This window comes from Pipistrellus hanaki (assembly GCF_964339955.1).
Source record: "Pipistrellus hanaki genome assembly, chromosome: 1".
In the NCBI taxonomy this organism is placed as follows: Eukaryota; Metazoa; Chordata; class Mammalia; order Chiroptera; family Vespertilionidae; genus Pipistrellus; species Pipistrellus hanaki.
In genome coordinates, this window is record NC_140503.1 from 208768592 (window position 1) to 208791680 (window position 23089).

A 23089-nucleotide genomic window follows, 5' to 3' on the forward strand; every position below is an offset into this window, starting at 1 on the left:
TGAGGAGCAGGGTGTCTGTATGTGAGGGCAGGGTGTCTGTATGTGAGGGCAGGGTGTCTGTATGTGAGGAGCAGGGTGTCTGTATGTGAGGGCAGGGTGTCTGTATGTGAGGGCAGGGTGTCTGTATGTGAGGGCAGGGTGTCTGTATGTGAGGGCAGGGTGTCTGTATGTGAGGAGCAGGGTGTCTGTATGTGAGGAGCAGGGTGTCTGTATGTGAGGGCAGGGTGTCTGTATGTGAGGGCAGGGTGTCTGTATGTGAGGAGCAGGGTGTCTGTATGTGAGGGCAGGGTGTCTGTATGTGAGGGCAGGGTGTCTGTATGTGAGGGCAGGGTGTCTGTATGTGAGGGCAGGGTGTCTGTATGTGAGGGCAGGGTGTCTGTATGTGAGGGCAGGGTGTCTGTATGTGAGGAGCAGGGTGTCTGTATGTGAGGGCAGGGTGTCTGTATGTAAGGGCAGGGTGTCTGTATGTAAGGGCAGGGTGTCTGTATGTGAGGGCAGGGTGTCTGTATGTAAGGGCAGGGTGTCTGTATGTAAGGGCAGGGTGTCTGTATGTGAGGAGCAGGGTGTCTGTATGTAAGGGCAGGGTGTCTGTATTGAGGGCAGGGTGTCTGTATGTGAGGGCAGGGTGTCTGTATGTGAGGAGCAGGGTGTCTGTATGTGAGGAGCAGGGTGTCTGTATGTGAGGGCAGGGTGTCTGTATGTGAGGAGCAGGGTGTCTGTATGTGAGGAGCAGGGTGTCTGTATGTGAGGAGCAGGGTGTCTGTATGTGAGGGCAGGGTGTCTGTATGTGAGGGCAGGGTGTCTGTATGTGAGGAGCAGGGTGTCTGTATGTGAGGGCAGGGTGTCTGTATGTGAGGGCAGGGTGTCTGTATGTGAGGGCAGGGTGTCTGTATGTGAGGGCAGGGTGTCTGTATGTGAGGAGCAGGGTGTCTGTATGTGAGGAGCAGGGTGTCTGTATGTGAGGAGCAGGGTGTCTGTATGTGAGGAGCAGGGTGTCTGTATGTGAGGAGCAGGGTGTCTGTATGTGAGGAGCAGGGTGTCTGTATGTGAGGGCAGGGTGTCTGTATGTGAGGGCAGGGTGTCTGTATGTAAGGGCAGGGTGTCTGTATGTGAGGAGCAGGGTGTCTGTATGTAAGGGCAGGGTGTCTGTATGTGAGGAGCAGGGTGTCTGTATGTAAGGGCAGGGTGTCTGTATGTGAGGAGCAGGGTGTCTGTATGTGAGGAGCAGGGTGTCTGTATGTGAGGAGCAGGGTGTCTGTATGTGAGGGCAGGGTGTCTGTATGTGAGGGCAGGGTGTCTGTATGTGAGGGCAGGGTGTCTGTATGTGAGGAGCAGGGTGTCTGTATGTGAGGGCAGGGTGTCTGTATGTAAGGGCAGGGTGTCTGTATGTGAGGAGCAGGGTGTCTGTATGTGAGGAGCAGGGTGTCTGTATGTGAGGGCAGGGTGTCTGTATGTGAGGAGCAGGGTGTCTGTATGTGAGGGCAGGGTGTCTGTATGTAAGGGCAGGGTGTCTGTATGTGAGGAGCAGGGTGTCTGTATGTGAGGAGCAGGGTGTCTGTATGTGAGGGCAGGGTGTCTGTATGTGAGGGCAGGGTGTCTGTATGTGAGGGCAGGGTGTCTGTATGTGAGGAGCAGGGTGTCTGTATGTGAGGGCAGGGTGTCTGTATGTAAGGGCAGGGTGTCTGTATGTGAGGAGCAGGGTGTCTGTATGTGAGGGAAGGGTGTCTGTATGTGAGGAGCAGGGTGTCTGTATGTGAGGAGCAGGGTGTCTGTATGTGAGGGCAGGGTGTCTGTATGTGAGGGCAGGGTGTCTGTATGTGAGGAGCAGGGTGTCTGTATGTGAGGGCAGGGTGTCTGTATGTGAGGAGCAGGGTGTCTGTATGTGAGGGCAGGGTTTCTGTATGTAAGGGCAGGGTGTCTGTATGTGAGGAGCAGGGTGTCTGTATGTGAGGGCAGGGTGTCTGTATGTGAGGAGCAGGGTGTCTGTATGTGAGGAGCAGGGTGTCTGTAAGGGCAGGGTGTCTGTATGTGAGGGCAGGGTGTCTGTATGTAAGGGCAGGGTGTCTGTATGTGAGGAGCAGGGTGTCTGTATGTGAGGAGCAGGGTGTCTGTATGTAAGGGCAGGGTGTCTGTATGTGAGGGCAGGGTGTCTGTATGTGAGGGCAGGGTGTCTGTATGTAAGGGCAGGGTGTCTGTATGTGAGGAGCAGGGTGTCTGTATGTGAGGAGCAGGGTGTCTGCATGTAAAGAGCAGGGTGTCTGCATGTAAAGAGCAGGGTGTCTGTATGTGAGGAGCAGGGTGTCTGTATGTAAGGGCAGGGTGTCTGTATGTGAGGGGCAGGGTGTCTGTATGTGAGGAGCAGGGTGTCTGCATGTAAAGAGCAGGGTGTCTGTATGTGAGGAGCAGGGTGTCATGTATGAAAGGCAGCAGGCAGAGGCCCTTCGCTCCGCTGGCTGTTTGTGGAGTTGTGGGGTTCCTGGCATGACCTCCGGGCCCACCCCTCAGGTGCAGTTTAAGGAAAAGCAGCTGCTCTGAGGGCGGGTCCAGTTGGCTCTGGAGGAAACCAGCTGGAATCTGGTTGGTTAAAAATTAAAGGAAAATACCAGACAAATCTCACTGAAGTGCAGGCACACTGAACCCTTCTTCTCACATACAGACACCCTGCTCCTCACATATAGACACCTCACATACATACATACCCGCTCTGTCCTCCCCGAGGCGGGGCCTGGGGACAGGGGCCTGGCCCACCCACTCCTGAGCCTGCCCTGGTGGACCAGGTCCGGGAGAGATCAGGAAGGGGGAGGGGGTGGAGGAGGTTCCTGAGGTTCGGGGAGGCGGGGAGGGTGGGAAAGGGGGTATTGTCCTGAGGCTCAGCCTCAGGGCGGGGATGACCTGGGTTGTCAGTGTGCACTGTGTGCTGTGGCTCCCGCCTCTGAGAGGTGGGGGGGGGGAGGGGGAGGCAGGAGGGTGTGAGGGAGACTGGAGGGTGGGAGGGAGGCAGGGGAGTGGGAGAGAGGCTGAAGGGATGGGAGGGAGGCAGGCAGGTGGGCGGAGCCTGGAGGCAGGAGGCGGTGCTGGGAGGGAGTGTGGCCAGCCAGTGACCACTGAGAGACCAGGGAGACAAGAATGGACGTGACCACTGCCTGGAGCAGCTCAGTGGCTGCTGGGGGCCTGCGCAGGACAGATTGGGTCAGGTCAGGTGGGGTGGGGTCAGGGTGGGGAGAGGTGGGGTGGGTGGGGTGGGTGGGGTGGGTGGGGTGAGTGGGGTGGGGTGAGGTGGGGTAGGCGGGGAGAGGCTCTCGGAGTGCACAGAGGCTGGGCTGCGGCCCAGGGACTGAGGCGTCTCAGGGTCCATGGAAACTCCCAGCCCTTCTGAGCCCGCTGGCCTGAGGGCCCGCCCTGATTCCTGGGAAAGGAGGAGGAGGCCGCCCCCCAGAGGCCTGAGGCTGGGGAATATCTGCACACGCCAAGTGCAGGGTCCGCCCTGGGCCTGACCCGAGAATGTCCGAATTCCAGCGGGGGCAGGGCAGGAACACGGGTTCTGGGGAGTGAGGGCCGATGGGGGGTGTCCCTGGGTGACGTCTCAGAGAGCTGTGAAGCCTAGGTCTGACCCCCCTGTCCCCTGTGCAGCCCAGGGCCTCGGCCTGCCCGACAGTGAAAGGGGCGTCCAGCCTGGGCCTGGGCCTGGGCCCTGCGTGGGTGCCAACGCGGCTGAATGCCATCAGGCCAACTCCCAGTGCCACGTGCCATTGCTTGGGGTGTGGGGATGGCGCACCCCTGAACGCTGTCTGTGTGGCCCCTCGCACCCTGAAGGGTCCCTAACGCACAGGCCCGGCACCTGCCCAGCTGGCTGGGCCTCCTAGTCAGCCATGCCCGCCTCAAGGGCCACACCTGCCCAAGAGCGGGACGGGGCCAGTCCGGGCGGGCGGGCTGGGAGGGAGGCGCCCTGGGTCCCGGCCAGGCGGGAGGAACTGCTGACCGCTTCCTGCCGCTGGCGCCCCGGCCGGGCCAGGCCCCCGGCATCTGGACAGCCTGCGGCTCCGACAGCCTGTTCGCAAAGAGCAGCGTCGCTGTCACAGGCCCAGCCCTCTCCTCGTCGACGGGAGGGTGTCAGCCACTGAGGCCGGGGAACAGCACGGGAGCCTGGCTGGGTGCGCCGTCCGGCCCTCCCCGCGGGCCTGGGTGGCAGGGCCTGGGCGGCGGGCCTGGGCGGCGGGGCCTGGGCGGCGGGCCTGGGTGGCGGGGCCTGGGCGGCGGGGCCTGGGCGGCGGGGCCGGCTGGCCGGCGGCTGGTCTCCCCGGTGCCTCCTGTGCAGGCGGCTGCGGGGGAACCGACGGGCAGGCTCTCAGGCCGGGGCCCCTGGCCCTCCGAGCTGGGGCAGGAATGTGCCCCGGGAAGGCGGTGTCTGTCCCGTGTCTCTCTGGGACACGGCCTGCGGCCGGCCACAGCTGCTTCCACCCGGGTCGGCCAAAGGCCAGGACGGTCTGGGCGCTGCGGGCTGTGAGGCTCAGCGAACCGCGGGCCCAGAGCGAGCTGGGTGCTAGGGGCCCGGAGCGGCCTGGGTGCTAGGGGCCCGGAGCGGCCTGGGTGCTAGGGGCCCGGAGCGGCCTGGGTGCTAGGGGCCCTGAGCGGCCTGGGTGCTAGGGGCCCGGAGCGGCCTGGGTGCTAGGGGCCCTGAGCGGCCTGGGTGCTAGGGGCCCTGAGCGGCCTGGGTGCTAGGGGCCCGGAGCGAGCTGGGTGCTAGGGGCCCTGAGCGGCCTGGGTGCTAGGGGCCCGGAGCGGCCTGGGTGCTAGGGGCCCTGAGCGGCCTGGGTGCTAGGGGCCCGGAGCGGCCTGGGTGCTAGGGGCCCTGAGCGGCCTGGGTGCTAGGGGCCCTGAGCGGCCTGGGTGCTAGGGGCCCTGAGCGGCCTGGGCGCTAGGGGCCCGGAGCGAGCTGGGTGCTGCGGGCCCAGCGCAGGCTGGGGGCGAAGGCCACTGGGTGCTGTGCTGCTGGCTGCCCTCCCCCCGTCCCCACATCCGTCCCGGCAGCAGCAGGGCAGTGAGCGCCGCGGCACTGAGGGCCCAGCCCCACCCCGGGCACGGGGCACGGAGACCGGGAGGGACAGGCTACCCGGCTTGGCCTCCAGTGGGGACTCCTGTTTGGAGCCCTCTGACCTAGGAGGCTCGTTCTTCCCTGGAAGCCTGTTGGGGCGCTGTGCAGAGTTGGGGTGCACTGGAGTAATGCGCTGTGCAGAGTTGGGGTGCACTGGAGTAATGCGCTGTCCAGAGTTGGGGTGCACTGGAGTAATGCGCTGTGCAGAGTTGGGGTGCACTGGAGTAATGCGCTGTGCAGAGTTGGGGTGCACTGGAGTAATGCGCTGTCCAGAGTTGGGGTGCACTGGAGTAATGCGCTGTGCAGAGTTGGGGTGCACTGGAGTAATGTGCTGTGCAGAGTCGGGGTGCACTGGAGTAATGCGCTGTGCAGAGTCGGGGTGCACTGGAGTAATGCGCTGTGCAGAGTCGGGGTGCACTGGAGTAATGCGCTGTCCAGAGTTGGGGTGCACTGGAGTAATGCGCTGTGCAGAGTTGGGGTGCACTGGAGTAATGCGTTGTGCAGAGTCGGGGTGCACTGGAGTAATGCGCTGTGCAGAGTCGGGGTGCACTGGAGTAATGCGCTGTGCAGAGTCGGGGTGCACTGGAGTAATGCGCTGTCCAGAGTTGGGGTGCACTGGAGTAATGCGCTGTGCAGAGTCGGGGTGCACTGGAGTAATGCGCTGTGCAGAGTTGGGGTGCACTGGAGTAATGCGCTGTGCAGAGTTGGGGTGCACTGGAGTAATGCGCTGTGCAGAGTCGGGGTGCACTGGAGTAATGCGCTGTGCAGAGTCGGGGTGCACTGGAGTAATGCGCTGTGCAGAGTCGGGGTGCACTGGAGTAATGCGCTGTGCAGAGTTGGGGTGCACTGGAGTAATGCGCTGTGCAGAGTTGGGGTGCACTGGAGTAATGCGCTGTGCAGAGTTGGGGTGCACTGGAGTAATGCGCTGTGCAGAGTTGGGGTGCACTGGAGTAATGCGCTGTGCAGAGTTGGGGTGCACTGGAGTAATGCGCTGTGCAGAGTTGGGGTGCACTGGAGTAATGCGCTGTGCAGAGTTGGGGTGCACTGGAGTAATGCGCTGTGCAGAGTTGGGTGCGCTGTGCAGAGTTGGGTGCCTCCTGCAGAGTCTGGGTGTGCTGTGCAGAGTTGGGGTGCACTGGAGTAATGCGCTGTGCAGAGTTGGGGTGCTGTGCAGAGTTGGGATGGGCTGTGCAGAGTCGGTGCCTCCTGTGGAGTTGGGGTGCTGTGCAGAGTTGGGGTGCACTTGGGTAATGCGCTGTGCAGAGTTGGGGTGCTGTGCAGAGTCGGGTGCCGCCTGTGGAGTTGGGGTGCTGTCCAGAGTTGGGGTGCGCTTGCAGAGCGGAGGGGCACTGAGCACAGCTGGGGAGGCTCCGGGAAAACCCCTCCGGCCTTGGCCCGGGCACGGCTGCGGACAAACAGGATGCGGGCCGGCTGCCGCGCAGTGGGACAAAGGCCAGGAGAGGAAACCCCGTGATCTCCATGGACGGAGCGGCCGGCCCTCTCCACCGTTTCCCGCCAAACAAGGCGAGGGCCAAGCCCCATGGCTGCCCCCCCTGGGGCTCCGAGCACCGCAAAGCTCGTCCCTCACAGACAGGCCTCCAGGGGCGGGCTCGGCGCTTCTCCCCGCAGCCCCCCAGCCTCACCGGGAGCCCTCCTCCGGTGCCCTCCTCCGGTGTCCTCCTCCGGTGCCCTCCTCCGGTGTCCTCCTCCGGTGTCCTCCTCCGGTGTCCTCCTCCGGGTGTCCTCCTCCGGGTGTCCTCCTCCGGTGTCCTCCTCCGGGTGTCCTCCTCCGGGTGTCCTCCTCCGGTGTCCTCCTCCGGGTGTCCTCCTCCGGTGTCCTCCTCCGGGAGTCCTCCTCCGGGTGTCCTCCTCCGGGTGTCCTCCTCCGGGTGCCCTCCTCCAGGTGCCCTCCCCCGGGAGTCCTCCTCCGGGAGTCCTCCTCCGGTGTCCTCCTCCGGGAGTCCTCCTCCGGTGTCCTCCTCCGGGTGTCCTCCTCCGGTGTCCTCCTCCGGGTGTCCTCCTCCGGGTGTCCTCCTCCGGTGTCCTCCTCCGGGAGTCCTCCTCCGGTGTCCTCCTCCGGGAGTCCTCCTCCGGGTGTCCTCCTCCGGGTGTCCTCCTCCGGGTGCCCTCCTCCAGGTGCCCTCCTCCGGGAGTCCTCCTCCGGGAGTCCTCCTCCGGTGTCCTCCTCCGGGAGTCCTCCTCCGGTGTCCTCCTCCGGGAGTCCTCCTCCGGTGTCCTCCTCCGGGAGTCCTCCTCCGGGTGCCCTCCTCCGGGAGCCCTCCTCCGGGAGTCCTCCTCCGGGTGCCCTCCTCCGGTGCCCTCCTCCGGTATCCTCCTCCGGGTGTCCTCCTCCGGTGTCCTCCTCCGGTGTCCTCCTCCGGGAGTCCTCCTCCGGTGTCCTCCTCCGGGAGTCCTCCTCCGGGTGTCCTCCTCCGGGTGCCCTCCTCCGGGTGCCCTCCTCCGGGAGTCCTCCTCCGGGAATCCTCCTCCGGGAGTCCTCCTCCGGTGTCCTCCTCCGGTGTCCTCCTCCGGGAGTCCTCCTCCGGTGTCCTCCTCCGGGAGTCCTCCTCCGGGTGCCCTCCTCTGGGAGCCCTCCTCCGGGAGTCCTCCTCCGGGTGTCCTCCTCCGGGAATCCTCCTCCGGGAGTCCTCCTCCGGTGTCCTCCTCCGGTGTCCTCCTCCGGGAGTCCTCCTCCGGGTGTCCTCCTCCGGGTGTCCTCCTCCGGGTGCCCTCCTCCAGGTGCCCTCCTCCGGGAGTCCTCCTCCGGGAGTCCTCCTCCGGTGTCCTCCTCCGGGAGTCCTCCTCCGGTGTCCTCCTCCGGGAGTCCTCCTCCGGTGTCCTCCTCCGGGAGTCCTCCTCCGGGTGCCCTCCTCCGGGAGCCCTCCTCCGGGAGTCCTCCTCCGGGTGCCCTCCTCCGGTGCCCTCCTCCGGTATCCTCCTCCGGGTGTCCTCCTCTGGTGTCCTCCTCCGGTGTCCTCCTCCGGGAGTCCTCCTCCGGTGTCCTCCTCCGGGAGTCCTCCTCCGGGTGTCCTCCTCCGGGTGCCCTCCTCCGGGTGCCCTCCTCCGGGAGTCCTCCTCCGGGAATCCTCCTCCGGGAGTCCTCCTCCGGTGTCCTCCTCCGGTGTCCTCCTCCGGGAGTCCTCCTCCGGTGTCCTCCTCCGGGAGTCCTCCTCCGGATGCCCTCCTCTGGGAGCCCTCCTCCGGGAGTCCTCCTCCGGGTGTCCTCCTCCGGGAATCCTCCTCCGGGAGTCCTCCTCCGGTGTCCTCCTCCGGTGTCCTCCTCCGGGAGTCCTCCTCCGGTGTCCTCCTCCGGGAGTCCTCCTCCGGGTGCCCTCCTCTGGGAGCCCTCCTCCGGGAGTCCTCCTCCGGGAGTCCTCCTCCGGTATCCTCCTCCGGAAGTCCTCCTCCGGTGCCCTCCTCCGGGAGTCCTCCTCCGGTATCCTCCTCCGGGAGTCCTCCTCCGGTATCCTCCTCCGGGAGTCCTCCTCCGGGTGTCCTCCTCCGGGAGTCCTCCTCCGGGTGTCCTCCTCCGGGAGTCCTCCTCCGGGTGTCCTCCTCCGGGAGTCCTCCTCCGGGTGTCCTCCTCCGGTGTCCTCCTCCGGGTGTCCTCCTCCGGTGCCCTCCTCCGGGAGTCCTCCTCCGGTGCCCTCCTCCGGGAGTCCTCCTCCGGTATCCTCCTCCGGGAGTCCTCCTCCGGGTGCCCTCCTCCGAGAGTCCTCCTCTGGGTGCCCTCCTCCGGGAGTCCTCCTCCGGGAGTCCTCCTCCGGGTGCCCTCCTCCGGGAGTCCTCCTCCGGGTGCCCTCCTCCGGGAGTCCTCCTCCGGTGTCCTCCTCCGGGTGTCCTCCTCCGGTGTCCTCCTCCGGGAGTCCTCCTCCGGGAATCCTCCTCCGGGTGCCCTCCTCCGGGAGTCTTCCTCCGGGAGTCCTCCTCCAGGTGTCCTCCTCCGGGTGCCCTCCTCCGGGTGTCCTCCTCCGGTGTCCTCCTCCGGGTGCCCTCCTCCGGGAGTCCTCCTCCGGGAGTCCTCCTCCGGTGTCCTCCTCCGGGAGTCCTCCTCCGGTGTCCTCCGGGTGTCCTCCTCCGGTGTCCTCCTTCGGTGTCCTCCTCCGGGAGTCCTCCTCCGGGAGTCCTCCTCCGGGAGTCCTCCTCCGGTGTCCTCCGGGTGTCCTCCTCCGGTGTCCTCCTCTGGTGTCCTCCGGGTGTCCTCCTCCGGTGTCCTCCTCCGGGTTTCCTCCTCCGGTGTCCTCCTCCGGGTTTCCTCCTCCGGGTGTCCTCCTCCGGTGTCCTCCTCCGGGTGTCCTCCTCCGGGAGTCCTCCTCCGGTGTCCTCCGGGTGTCCTCCTCCGGTGTCCTCCGGGTGTCCTCCTCCGGGTGTCCTCCTCCGGTGTCCTCCTCCTGTGTCCTCCGGGTGTCCTCCTCCGGTGTCCTCCTCCGGGTTTCCTCCTCCGGGTGTCCTCCTCCGGTGTCCTCCTCCGGGAGTCCTCCTCCGGGTGCCCTCCTCCAGGAGTCCTCCTCCGGGTGTCCTCCTCCAGGCGCCTGCAGAGCTCCGCCGCCGGCCTGGGGCGGCCGGGACCCTGGCGTTTTCACCGGGACAGACTGCGGTGCGCTCTGCGTGGCCTGCTGGGTAATTCTCCCGGCAAGTGAGCCCTATGGACCGCCCCGCCCTGGGCTGCCGTGAGCAGACAGACGCCCAGGCCGTGCCGCCCGCAGAGCCCCGTGCCCAGCGGACAGTGCCCGCGGCGGTCCAGCTGCTGCCCGTGCGGCGGTCGGTGCTGCCTGTGAGGGCGCCGGGCCTGACCCGCGGACCAGGCAGAAAGGGGAGCTGCAAGGCCTGGTGCAGGGGGAGGGCGGGCGCTGGCAGAGCCGGCACTGGCCGATCTGTGGACACGCACCCACACGGCCTGGTGCCCCTGCCGAGGGGCGTGGCCACCTGCCTCGGCGGGGACAGCAGTGTCGCCGGGGGGAAATGGCCTGGGAGGAGCTCCGGGTTCGAGAGGCACAGGCAGGGCCTGTGAACGGGCAGCGGGCCTGTTGCAGGGCTTTGCAGGGGCTGCGGGGAGCCGGGCAGGGGCTGGGGCGCGGGAGCAGATGGGGGAGGCGGGCATGGAGTTGGGGTGGTGAGGCCAGGGCCTGGAGGGGCTCCGGGTGGCACCGGCACCTGTGCAGGCCTCCCTGAGGCCGGCGGCGGGAGGACTGCCGGAAGGCTGTGCGTGATGCATGATGCCTGGAGCTGAAGAGAGAAAGGACAGGTGGCGGGGAGGGGATGGGAGCATGGGCCGGGGGGAGGAGGGGACGGGAGCATGGGAGGGGGGGAGGGGGTGGGGACGGGAGCATGGTGGAGGGATGGGAGCATGGGCAGGGGGGGACAGGAGCATGGGTGGGGGGGAGGGGGAGGTGATGGGAGCATGGGCGGGGGGGGATGAGAGCATGGGCAGGGGGAAGGGGGAAGGGAGGGGGGAGGGGACGGGAACATGGGCGGGGGGCGGGGGGGGGGGCCTCGGCCTCACCCCAGGAGAGCTTTGCTAGAGCCATGGTCCTCAGCCCAAGCGACCTCGCCCTGGAGGCGAACATCCAAGGCGCTTGGCTGTCAGAGCTGGGGGCACCGGCAGAGGCCAGGGGGCTGCTAACACTGCCCACAGCAGCGCCTCCGGGACCAGGAGCCCGCCCCCGCGCCAGTGCTGCCGCTGTTAGAACCAGCCTCAGGCTTCCGTGGCCGCCAGACACCGTCCCGCTCCCCTTCCAGCTGCCCCTGGCCTCTGGCATGCCCCACGGCCGCGCTGAGCCTCAGTGTTCCTGTCTGTAAAACAGGCGCGTTACCACTGACCTTGGCAATCCTCCCTGGTGCTGCTAGGCCAAGCTTGAAGGATTCCCAGGGCTGGGCTGGGACCAGACCCGCCCCCGGCAAGGCTGGGAGGGTAGACTGGAGGGCGGGGCTGTGGGGGACCCCAGCTCGGTGCCCGCTTCCTGTTGGAGCCAACAGGAGACCCAGCCCCGGCTCCCAGCACTCAGGGCCATGTTCCCTGTTCTCAAGCGGGTGGGGCCAGTCCCAGCCAGAAAGGAGGGAGGGAGAGCAGTGGCTGACCCCCTGGGTCCCAGCAGAGACCTGTGTCCTTGCACGTGTGGGCGGGGGGCCTGGGTCTGTGCACATGTCAGCGGGGGGCCTGCGTGAGCATGTGCACGTGTGTCTTGCGTGTGTGTGTGTGTGTGTGTGTGTGTGTGTGTGCGTGTGCAGAAAGTGGAAGAGGAACAGAGCCGGCCGAGGCTGGCAGGGAGGCTGGCAGCTGGCGGACTTCCCCAATCCCGGGGGCGAGGCGGAGCGGGCACCTGGGGGCCGGGCCGGGAGGCGGGAGGCTGGAGCCGGCCCAGGAAGGAGCTAATGATCAACTGGCCGCTCGGCAGGCGGCCTCTCCCAGGCCGGCCAGGGAGGAAGTGGGGCAGGAAGCAGGGGGGTGGCCGGGAGGGCGGAGGGCGGCCGGCCGCGCGGGGAGATAGCCTGGGCCGCGGGGAGGAGCGCCGGGGCTGCGTCTGGCGCTGCCCGAGGAGGAGCGGGCGCAGGTACGGGGTGCGGGGCACCGGGCGGCCGAGGTGACGGGCATGGACGGGCCGGGTGGGCGGTGCCACCGGTGGAGCTAAGAATAGCCTGTCCTTGCTTTCGGGAAGACCGGGCTGAGGCGCAGGGGTGGGGAGCAGGCGGGAGTCTGGGGCCCGGGGGGGCGTCAGGAGTGCAGTGGGGTGACCAGCCGTGACCAGCCCTGACGATGGCGGTTGGTAAAGCTCGGGCTCTGTGGCTCTGCTGACCTCGCCCCTCGAGGGCTCGGTGCGTCCGGAGCCGGCGGTGAGGGAGGCCGGGCCACAGGTCTCGAGTGGGACCTCCCGCCGTGTTGGCCACAGAAGTGCCCGGCCCGGAGCGGCGCTGTCGCCGTGGCCGGCCACTCTGAGGTCACCACCCCGGGCCCCTTCCCGGCATCGGAAGAGGACGCGTTCCTTCACCCAGGGCACCACCAGAGCTGGAGGGAGGGGCACTGGCCAGGCCTCCGGCACCCGTCCTGCCCCAGGCACTGGTCCATGGACACCCCTGAGACCCTGCCACCCCTCTCCTCCAGCCCAGACCCTCTCCTCCCGCCCAGCCCCTCGGTGGGGCTCATAGAAGTGACGGCTGGTAGAGCGAGGTTGGGAGATAGTGGTGCGGCTGGGGCTGGGCTTGGGTGCCCGCACGTGGGCCGGCTGTGAGTGGGGTGCCTCTGAGCACCCTGTCCGAGGAGCTAGCTGACTGAACCCCGAGTTGGAGGCAGGCCGGGGTGGGGTTGGGGAGGGGAGGTGGGTGAGTTCAAGTTCAGACAAGTGCTGGAGGGCTGGACTCAGACCCACCTGGTTCACATCTCACCTTTCAAGCCTGGCCGAGCCTCAGGCTGACGGTCTGTGAAACGGGCGCAGGACAGCCCGCCAGGCCCTGAGGGGCAGACGGTGGTGGCTGTGGGTAAGGGTGAGGCGTCTGTGTCAGGGTGGTGCCGTGTCTGGTGTGACAAGTCCTTTGACTCTGCTCGCAAGGTGAGGGTGACCCCGCTTCCCCACGGACAAGGTGAGGCGCAGGCTCGGGTTTGGGGGGCGGGGCAGCCGTGACCCAGCCCCGCACGTGGCTCACAATGGAGACTCGCTGTCACTGGCGGGAGGCCAGGCCTGAACCAGTGTCAGCAGCTCCGGAGGCGCCTTCCTGGCCTCTCCGCCGCTGGGCCCCAGGTGGCCCCCTGCAGCCGTCCCCATGGTCACGTGGCCTCTGTGCGTGTCCCTCCAGGCCCAGCCTGCGCCAGGGTGGCCGAGCCTTCACGTCACTGCAGAGACCCTGTTTCCGGACAGGGTCACTGCTGAGGTCCAGGGGGACACGGGTTTGGGGGACACTGTCCCCCCAGCACCGCCCGGAGAGGTGCTCCTGGCGGAGGGGCGAGGCTGCAGGGCACAGCTCGAGCGCAGCATGAGCTCCAGCCAGACCCCCCCGCACCCCGGTTTACTCCACGCCACCTGCAACCGGAGCCCCACTCTGACCCACAGCCCCCTGCGAGGCCGCGTCTTCCTGCTCCGCTCCGGTGAGGGCCCTGAGGCTGGGCCCGGCTGCCGGCGCTCCCTGGGCTGTCCCCACCACAGCCGAGCTCAGAGGATCGACCGGAGGAGGGAGACCCTCCAGGGGCGGCCCCAGGTGACTGCCAGCTGCCCCCGGGGTCCCGCAGCCACTCTGCAGCTGAGCTGGCGCCCCAGGCTGAGCCCCGGGCAGCGAGGCCATTCGGGAAGGAGGGGGCGGGGAGGGGAGGAAGCACTTCCGTGGAGATGGCTCCCACTTCCTCAGCCTCACTGGGAACTCTGCTGGCTGTCACTGCAGCCCCACCCACAGGCCAGGCCCCGCCCAAGCAGCGGGAGGGTTCCTCTGCAGAGCCTTCCCTGTCCCTGTCCCTGTCCCAGCCCTGTTTCAGTTCCCATCCCAGTCCCGTCCCCAGCCCTAACCCTGTCCCCAGCCCGGCCCCCGCGCGCAGGGCAGGCCTGTGTGGACAGCAGACGGCCCGGGAAGGCCAGCAGGAACAGGCACAGGCCCCAGACCTGGCCCGTTGTGCCGGTGCCGGTGCCGGCTGCAGGCCCTGCTCCACCTCGGGGGCATCGGACGTGGCCCCTGAAGGTGGCAGAGGGGAGGACAGAGACCTGGTGGGGAGGCGGGAGGACTAGCCCCCCTCCCCCATACACACACAGGCCCCGCTCTGTGAGACCTTCAGGAGCAGATGGACCCCTCTGGCAGCCCCAGCTCCCTGTCCCAGTGGTGTGGGCACAGGGGCTGGGCTGGTCCAGGGTCCGGGCCCAGGCTGTGTCCCTCAGCCGCCCCGTGCGCTGTCCCTGTGGCCCGTGGTACCTGTGCCCTCAGTGGGTGACTGAGCCCCAAGCCCAGGGTGTGGTGTCTGGCCAAGTGGGCTCTCGTCTCCGACTGGGGGCGGCGGGGCAGGGGACACAGTCCCCTGAGCTGTGTCCTTGGGGACTGGGGGCCCCTGCCCGCAGAATGTCCTCCCATGGCCAGGGGGCATTGGCCAGGCCACCAGGCACAGCCGGCCCTGGGCTCCCACCGCCCGGCCCTGGGGGCTTGTGCTGGTCGGAGGGGAAGTGACCGCCAGCCGACCCGAGAGGGCTGAGCGGGCCCCCGGGCATGGAGGGGGCTCTCTCCTCCGCACCCCAGCTCTGGCGGCAGCATCGGTGCTGGGCCCGCGGCCCCTCTCCCTGGAGAGGTCTTCACTGACCACCCCCTCTCCTCTCCCCACAGCGGCCAGCCCGGCAGGCCCAGCCCTGGGCGCTGAGGCCACGGCAGGCATGAAGGACCCAGCGGAGGCGGCCGCGGAGGAGCCTGACCCGACGGGGACGGTGGCGGGGCCCTCGGGTGGCGGCGGTGGCGACGAGGTCCAGAGAAAGGCTGGGAGAGCATCGGCCAGCTGGGCGGGACCAGGACCCGCGGAGGCCCAGGCTGCGGGCAGAGACGGTGAGTGCGGTGCACGAGGGAGAGAGAGAGAAACGTCAGTGATGAAAGAGAATCATGGAGTGGCTGCCTCCTGCATGCCCCACACTGGGGATCCAGCCCGTAACCCAGACAGGTGCCCTGACCAGATCAACCATGACCTCCTGGTTCTTAGGTCGATGCTCACCCGCTGAGCCCCGCGCCGGGCTCGGGCGTCTGATGAGTCGCAAACAGGCCAGTGTGTTGTTCAGGGCGCGTCAGTGACCCCCACACCGATGGCGGGGGGTGGGGGGCCCTTGGGGAACTCTGGAGCAGCTGCCCTTCACGTGCTATCGGACCTGTCCCAAACTGCACACCCTCAGCCCTGCTTTGTCCGCAGGGCATGCACCCGGGTGCTCAGGCTGGGCCACCCTCGGCCCCTGGAGACAAACCGAGGCCAGCGAGGGAGGGGCCTGCGGCCTCTGTCCATGTGGGCTCCTGGAGCCCAGTCCCCTTGGCGAGTGTATTTCCTAAACCCAGACGTGCCCTCAGAGCCCCGGGCAGCGGGGTCCGGTGGTGAGCCCCTGGCCTCGCTCAGACCCTGCCGACGGCCAGCCGCGCCCTGGCAGCCGGGAGAGCCTGGCGTGCCGGGCCTGAGCCGCGTGGCCGGTGGATGTTCTAAGACCTCGCCGGTCACTCCGGAGCCTGCCCCGCGATGCCGGTCCCGGGCCGATGCCCGCGAAGCGCCGTGTCCCAGCGCAGCGTGGCCGGAGGCCGTGGGACCGCCCGGCTCCCCACGGGGACAGTGGTTTTGCTGCCTCGGCTCAGGGTGTGGCGCAGGCTTCCCCTGCGTCCAGCATCGGGCTCCTCTGCCTGGCTGCGTCCGGGGAAGGCACCTGAGACGAAGCCAATGCCCGCTCCGGGGCCCGCGCACGGCATTCCGTCCCGCCTGGTTCTCGGCGGGATGAGGATTATTGTGACCTCCTCCGTGGTGGCCATCTCACGCGTGTTCCTCCGCGTTCACCGTGGACTTCCTGTGCGAAGGACACCGGTCCCCTCTGCCCGCGGTTCATCATTCACCTTCCTGAGGCTCATCAGTCCGCACTGTGCTCTCGCCTGTGCCGGCTGCCATCTTCATTTCTCATCCAGACTGCTTCGCTCTTCTGACATCTCCATCACCCTGTGATCACGGGGTCTCTCACGTCTCCATCATCCTGTGAGCACGGGGTCTCTCAGTCTCCACCATCCTGTGAGCACAGGGTCTCTCAGTCTCCACCATCCTGTGAGCACGGGGTCTCTCAGTCTCCACCATCCTGTGAGCACGGGGTCTCTCAGTCTCCACCATCCTGTGAGCATGGGTTCTGTTCACATCTCCATCATCCTGTGAGCACGGGGTCTCTCAGTCTCCACCATCCTGTGATCACGGGGTCTGTTCACGTCTCCATCACCCTGTGAGCACGGGGTCTGCTCACATCTCCATCACCCTGTGAGCATGGGGTCTCTCACGTCTCCATCATCCTGTGAGCACGGGGTCTCTCAGTCTCCACCATCCTGTGAGCACGGGGTCTCTCAGTCTCCACCATCCTGTGAGCATGGGGTCTGTTCACGTCTCCATCATCCTGTGAGCACGGGGTCTCTCAGTCTCCACCATCCTGTGAGCACGGGGTCTGTTCACGTCTCCATCATCCTGTGAGCACGGGGTCTCTCAGTCTCCACCATCCTGTGAGCACGGGGTCTCTCAGTCTCCACCATCCTGTGATCACGGGGTCTCTCAGTCTCCACCATCCTGTGAGCACGGGGTCTCTCAGTCTCCACCATCCTGTGATCACGGGGTCTCTCAGTCTCCACCATCCTGTGAGCATGGGGTCTCTCAGTCTCCACCATCCTGTGATCACGGGGTCTCTCACGTCTCCATCGTCCTGTGAGCATGGGGTCTCTCAGTCTCCACCATCCTGTGAGCACGGGGTCTCTCAGTCTCCACCATCCTGTGAGCACGGGGTCTCTCAGTCTCCACCATCCTGTGAGCACGGGGTCTCTCAGTCTCCATCACCCTGTGATCACGGGGTCTCTCACGTCTCCATCACCCTGTGATCACGGGTCTCTCAGTCTCCACCATCCTGTGAGCACGGGGTCTCTCAGTCTCCATCATCCTGTGAGCACGGGGTCTCTCACGTCTCCATCATCCTGTGATCACGGGTCTCTCAGTCTCCACCATCCTATGAGGACGGGGTCTCTCAGTCTCCACCATCCTGTGAGCACGGGGTCTCTCAGTCTCCACCATCCTGTGAGCATGGGGTCTGTTCACGTCTCCATCATCCTGTGAGCACGGGGTCTCTCAGTCTCCACCATCCTGTGAGCACGGGGTCTGTTCACGTCTCCATCATCCTGTGAGCACGGGGTCTCTCAGTCTCCACCATCCTGTGAGCACGGGGTCTCTCAGTCTCCACCATCCTGTGAGCACGGGGTCTGTTCACGTCTCCATCATCCTGTGAGCACGGGGTCTCTCAGTCTCCATCATCCTGTGAGCAGAGGTCTGCTCATGTCTCCATCATCCTGTGTGCACATCCTGCTGGGGGGACCACAGACGGCCCAGGAACCGGTTGTGTCTCAAGGGCCTGGGCTTCCGAATTGGAGGATGGTGCTTCGCCAGGACCTGGACACCGTGTGCTCTTTGGATTTGGCAGGTTTTCTGAGTCTGTGCTGCCTGCCCGGCGCTGAGGCAGGCCCTGGACTGCAGAGCAAGCAAGGCCTGGCAGTGAGCTCTGGCTACCAGGCAGCAGCACAGCGTGGGCTGGCACACCGCAGGAGCTGGCACACCGCAGGGGCTCGAAGATGCTGAGAGGAAGAGAGCAGAAACGAGCACCATCGTGTTGTCCAGTCCACAGCTGGGCGGGCCGTGTGTGCCCAGGGCTCTGACGGGAGCATCCTGCAGGCGCTGGGGACTGGCAGCCTGAAGGTCACACCAACTGCAAAAATCACAGGCTCTTCCCCATCACACCGGCCTTGACCCTAAGGCGCCTATTGCTCAGCCCATTTTACAGATGAGCAAACTGAGCCGGGCAGAGGCCCAGGACTCCAGCCAAAGTGCACACTGGAGCTGCTCTCCCAATGAGACGACAGGGGAGGACTGAGCTGCCCTCTGCTCTGGTCCCAGGGTGGGTCCCCCTCTGACCCTGAATCTCGGGGTACCTCACTAGTCCTCACCAGGCTGTGAGCCCCACCCCACAGCCTCACAGGCACGTGCAGCCGGATCAGGACACAGCTCTGTCTGCTCCAGACCCCGAACTCCTCCGGTTGTCGCCTCCCCTGCATGGCCAGCAGAATAATGCCCCAACGAAGGCTCTCCTCAGAGGAGCCGCCCTGCCCACACCTGGGTTTCAGCCAGCCTTTCAGCCAGTGCACCCTCAGCCAGCCCCTTAGCCAGTGCACCCTCAGCCACTACACCCTCAGCCAGCCCCTAAGCCAGTGCACCCTCAGCCAGCCCCTCAGCCAGCCCCTCAGCCAGCGCACCCTCAGCCAGTGCACCCTCAGCGAGCCCCTCAGCCACTGCACCCTCAGCCAGCCCCTCAGCCAGCCCCTCAGCCAGTGCACCCCCAGCCAGCCGCTCAGCCAGCCCCTCAGCCAGCCCCTCAGTGGGCCTCTGTGGCACCCCAGGACAGCAGGATAGTGTCCGTTGTTTCTGAGGCCGTGGCGCTGGGCTGGCTTCTTTTTTATGATTATTAAATGCATATTGTTATTGATGTCAGAGAGGAAGGAAAGGGGAGATAGAGCAGCAATGGTGAGAGAGATCACTGACCGGCTGCCTCCTGCACGCCCCACACTGGGATCGAGCCCACAACCCGGGCCTGTGCCCTGACCGGGAATCGAACCTGACCTCCTGGTTCATAGGTCCACACTTAACCAGGGAGCCACGCCGGCGGTCTGGTTTCTTGCAGCACAAGGGAGATCCCGGCTCCGTCCTCAGGGCTGTGTGACCTGCCTGCCGGAAGGCGGGGGTGGGGCCTGTGCAGGGAGGGGCCTGCTCTCACCTGAACCGCAGACCCGCTGTGTTACAGATGCTGCTCCGGCCCCAGGCGCCTCCCAGCGGGACTCTGGGACCCCTCCGGGCCCGAGGGGAGCGTACCCCACAGGTAGGCATCCCCGGGCAGGCGCTGCCACATGGCGGGCGGGTTCGTCCAGGCGGGATGGGAACGCCGGACTCCGCCCCTCCCTCCGGGGGGCGGGAGGAGCTCGCTAAAGGCAGACACCCAGGTCCCGGGTCCTGAGTCCATCCGTCTGGGGTGGCCCGGGACCCCGCCTCCCACAGGGGCCAGGTGGGGGTTCAGCTGCATTTGCAAAGGGCTTCCCGGCTCTGCTCCCGCTCAGAGGGACGTGGCCCTGAGGTGCCTGCAGGGATGGGACACGGAGGGTGCCGGGCGGGCATGGTCAGACCGGACGGAAGAGGCCCCTGTGCTGGGGGCAGCGGAGGGGCCGCGGGGAGCTGTCCCAGAGCCGGGTTCCGGGGAGGGGCCTCTGGGAACGGGGCATGCATTGGGCAGCCCTGGGCGGGGGCAGCACTGGGCGGGGTGTGCTGTGCTGAGAATCTGCCCCTTGCCCCGGAGACCCCACCCTGACCCCAGCTGTGCGGACGGAGACCCCAGTGCTGCTGGCAGCTCCCCGTCCCCGTCCCCTTCCCTCGGCGGTCAGAGCGCCCTGGGGTCCGGCGATCAGGGCCAGCTGGGCAGCGGGGCAGGCACTTGGGGTTTGAGAAGGCAGCCCGCCCTCTGACGAGGAAGAAGGGGCAGCTGTGAGGTGCTGCCCGCTGCCCGCTCGGGGCTGGCCAGACCCCAGAGCTGCCCAGTTTCTGCCCTGGCCCTGCCCACGGGAGGGGCTGTATGCTCCAGGGCCCTTTGCTGGAAAGTTCTAAGGCAGGTGCAAGGCTGTCAAAGGGCATGGGACTCTCTCCCTCCCCTCCTCCCTTCCTATACTCTCCTCTCTCCCTACCCTCCTGTCTCTCCTCCCATCTCTAACCCCCGGGGTTCTGGGGACTCCAGGTTCTAGAGGCCTCCTCGGGGGGTGGGGTGGGAGGTGGGGGCATCTGAGCTGAGATCTGCATCTGAGGGAGCAGGCTGACACCGCAGGGGGGGTCAGGGGCTCCCGTGGACCCCCAGGCCGTGATGGAGGTAGATGGGTGTGGCCTGGGCAGGGCTGGGGTGGGAGAAGGGGCAGAAGCTGGGTTGGGTGGGGCTGGGGTCAGTGGGGTGTCTGCTGGGACCGGAGGTCCTGTCGGGCTGGCGGTGGGGAGGTCGGACTGGAGGTCTCGGTGACAGGACCACCTGCCGACCGCTCCCGGGGGCCTGTGCCGGGGCGGAAGGGGGCCGCCCACGCTCTGGAGGGGGCAGCGTGCAGCTCGCCCTCCACGAGAGAAACCGGGGCTCGGGGACCAGGAGGACCGGGGCGGGGGAGGGGGGCGCGGGAGGGGGGAGCATCGGTACAGGGCGTCCACCCGCAATGCCTGAGGTGGCTGGAGCCCAGGCCCCGCCCATGGCCGGGCTCTTGGGGCGGACTCCTGACCTTGACCATCCCCGCAGACCTGACGCTGCAGCTGCAGGCCGTGCGGAGGCGGAGCGGGCAGCCGGACCCCGGGCTGCAGCAGGCCCTGCGGGCCCGGCTCCGCCTGCTGGAGAACGACAGCCGCGAGGTGGCCCGCACGCTCGGGGTGAGTGGGCCCGGGCTGGGACCGGCCTGGCGAGGGGACCAGGAGGCCGGCGCGGAGGAGATGGGGGAGCGGGGCAGAGGGAGGAGCGGGGGAGAGGGAGGAGCGGGGCAGAGGGAGGAGCCGGGCAGAGGGAGGAGCGGGGCAGAGGGAGGAGGGGTTCGGCAGGCTGAGTGGCCGTGAGTCCAGGCCTCCAAGGGGCCAAGGCCCCGGGCGGGCAGCCGCCCTCCACCGCCCTCCTGGCGGCCTGCGATGCGCCCCACCCACCCTCCTGGATGTGTGTCCCCAGGACCAGCCGTCCCTCCTGTGGGCGCAGCCGCGCAGGGGCCACCGAGTTCCCGATGCCCCATCCCTCCCTCCAGCACCTCCCGCTGGGCTGTGACGGCCCCGTATGGGGAATGAGGACCTGGGGCTGACCTTCCTCTCTGGTCTGCGGGATCGGGTGTTGGACAGAGGCTGGAGGAGGAGGGGCCGGGTAGGGACAGGGGCCACCCTCTGACCCTGCCGCCAGCCTGGCCCGAGGCAGCGGTGTGCGGGCCACCCAGCGGCCTGGCACTCTGTGTGCTCTCAGCAGCGGGCCGCCCCGGTGACCCGGTTAGTGCGGCAGGCTGAGCCTGGCTCTGGGCTGAACCCCTGCCGGGCCACGCACAGGAGGCCAGGCACAAGGGGGCCAGCGCCCTCCCTCCCCCACCAACGACACACGTGCCCGGGCTGTGGGGTCTGGTGCCCCTCCCCATGGCCAGAGGGGCGGGCATGCCGGGCCTGCGCCTGGCGAACAGGACGGGAGAGGGAGCCAGCGCGGGGGCCGGGGCTCTGGAAGGGGCAGGCGTGCCCAGGCTCGGGGAGCCGCAGGGCCTGGCGCGGAGGGCGCGCTGGCTGTCGAGGGGGCAGCTGTGTGTGGCGCCGGCCAGGGTCTCGTCTGTAAAGTTTCTGTCCGTGCCTGGCCGTGACGGTCAGACGCCGCAGCGCCGCGGGCACGTCTCTGACTCCTGCTCCCCCACAGGAGCTGTCGGCCAGGCTGCTGTCCATCCACAGCGACCAGGCCCGGCTCGTGGTGACCTTCAAGACCTTCGAGGAGATCTGGAAGTTTTCCACGTACCACGCCCTCGGTGAGGCCGCGGGCACGGCTCCCCCCCCCCCCCCCCCCCCCGCAGGCACTGGCCACGCCACGCCCGCGTGGTACCGCCAGGCTCTGGGGCGGCTGGGAAAGGAGGGGCTGTCCTGTGCTCAGACGGGCTGCTAGGAGGGGGCGCGGGGGCTCCAGATGCTCAGGGCTATGCGGCCTCATGGCCGGCCGAGTCCCCGCCTCCTCCCAGCGCGGCCCTCCCAGCTCTCTGACTGCCCGGCCGCCGAGCACGGCCCAGGAACTCATTTCAGCCTCACCCGTGGCGCTTGCTTTCCAGAATATTCCTCGTTCTAGGGGGAGGCGTTTGCAGGGTCCCTGGGGAACATGCTCTGCACCCCTTCCCCCACCTGGGAGCCAGGAGGTTTGAAAATAAGAATCAGCGACAGTTTCCTGCTGCCCCGAGCAGGGCGGCCCCCCGCTCACCCCCGTGGGCATGCTCTGTCCCGTCTCACAGCCCAGGACACTAGGGGCCAACAGGAAGTCACTGTCCTCGCGAATCTTCCCGAGGCCCAGGGCGGTCAGGGTCACGGCTGGTCCCTGCAGCTCCGACAGGGAGACAGGCCCCCCCCTCCCCCATAGCCCCGGGTGGGGACAGCCAGGCGGGTGTCTCCCGGAGCCCGGTGGGTGCCGGGCCGGCCGCCCTGAGCCCGCGGTGACCGGCCGCCTGCCGCAGGCTTCACGCACCACTGCCTGGAGGACCTGCTGGTGGGCCCGGCCTTCTGGCTGCGGGCGCCCGAGGAGCAGGAGGAGGCGGCCGTCCGGGTCCACGTGGACGAGGAGGCGCTGCGGCTGACGCACGAGAGCCTCCTTGTGCAGGACGGTGAGCCGCCGGGCGCGGGGCCCCACAGCTGGGCTGTGCAGGGGGCCGCGGGGCTCGGGCGGGGGCACTGATGGGGGCGCCCGGGCTTTGTCACCGGTCAGCTTCCCACCACGTAAGAGGAAGGGGGTTGGCAAGCACCACCCCGGCCCCCACTCCTGACGTGGGCCAATCGCCCGTGGGGTCACACATCTGGCCCTTCACAGCGTAGGAGGGGAAACTGAGGCCCCCAGAGTGTGGGGGGGGGAGCCAGGCTCCCAGGGGAAGGCCAGCAGAGCCAGGACCCCAGCCCAGGTCCAGCCTCCCCGTGCCGTCCTTGGGGTCTGGTGCCTGGCAGCTGCGGGTGAGAGACGGGGGGCCGGGGGGCGCCCACACCTGTGTCCTGAGGGCAGAGTGGGTCCCGCTGCAGAGGGATGGCTGCCCCCGTGTCTGGCCCCCCTGAGGGACCACCTGTCACTTCACAGGGCCTTTCTTCGTCCTGTGTCCTGACGGCTCCGTGAGAGAGACCTCCGGTCCGCAGCGGGCAGGCGGGGGCCCCTGGCCTCTCAGGCCGGCTTCGGGGGCGCCCCAGGGGGAGGCGGCCCCGGCCCCCCGCTCCCCGGCCCGCAGGCTCCGCGCCTGCTCCGAGGAGGAAGAGGAGGAGGAGGAGGAGGAGGCCGAATCTGCTGCAGAGCCACTGCCGCCGTTCCATCAGTAGGTACCGGCCTCCCCTCTGCTTCCTGGCAGCCCCAAGCGGGGGCCAGGCCTGGGCTGTCCATGGGGGGCGGGGGAGGGGGCCAGACCCCCGATCCTCCTGCCGCTCCCAGCCCCCTGCCCAGGAAAGCTGTGTGGGAGCCCAGGGCGAGTGCCGAGGCTGGGAGCGCACGGGGCCTGCACCAGTGCCACCAGGTGGGAGCCTGAGAC

General features: G+C 67.5%; 1 protein-coding gene across 2 annotated transcripts in view; it reads left to right on the top strand.

The window, feature by feature from the left end:
- Positions 1-23089, top strand: part of SH3TC1 (SH3 domain and tetratricopeptide repeats 1) — a 53523-nt gene that overhangs the window by 11432 nt on the left and 19002 nt on the right. The window contains exons 1-7 of one of the 2 annotated variants that reach the window (XM_084874079.1): positions 13118-13279; positions 14381-14593; positions 18604-18678; positions 20119-20246; positions 21247-21352; positions 22043-22189; positions 22651-22879. In XM_084874079.1, coding sequence (XP_084730205.1) covers positions 14428-14593; positions 18604-18678; positions 20119-20246; positions 21247-21352; positions 22043-22189; positions 22651-22879 — 851 coding nt within the window. In that variant the 5' untranslated portion in view covers positions 13118-13279; positions 14381-14427. Of the gene's footprint in view, positions 1-13117; positions 13280-14380; positions 14594-18603; positions 18679-20118; positions 20247-21246; positions 21353-22042; positions 22190-22650; positions 22880-23089 lie in introns of those variants that run through there. The other variant, XM_084874080.1, reaches the window with a different exon arrangement.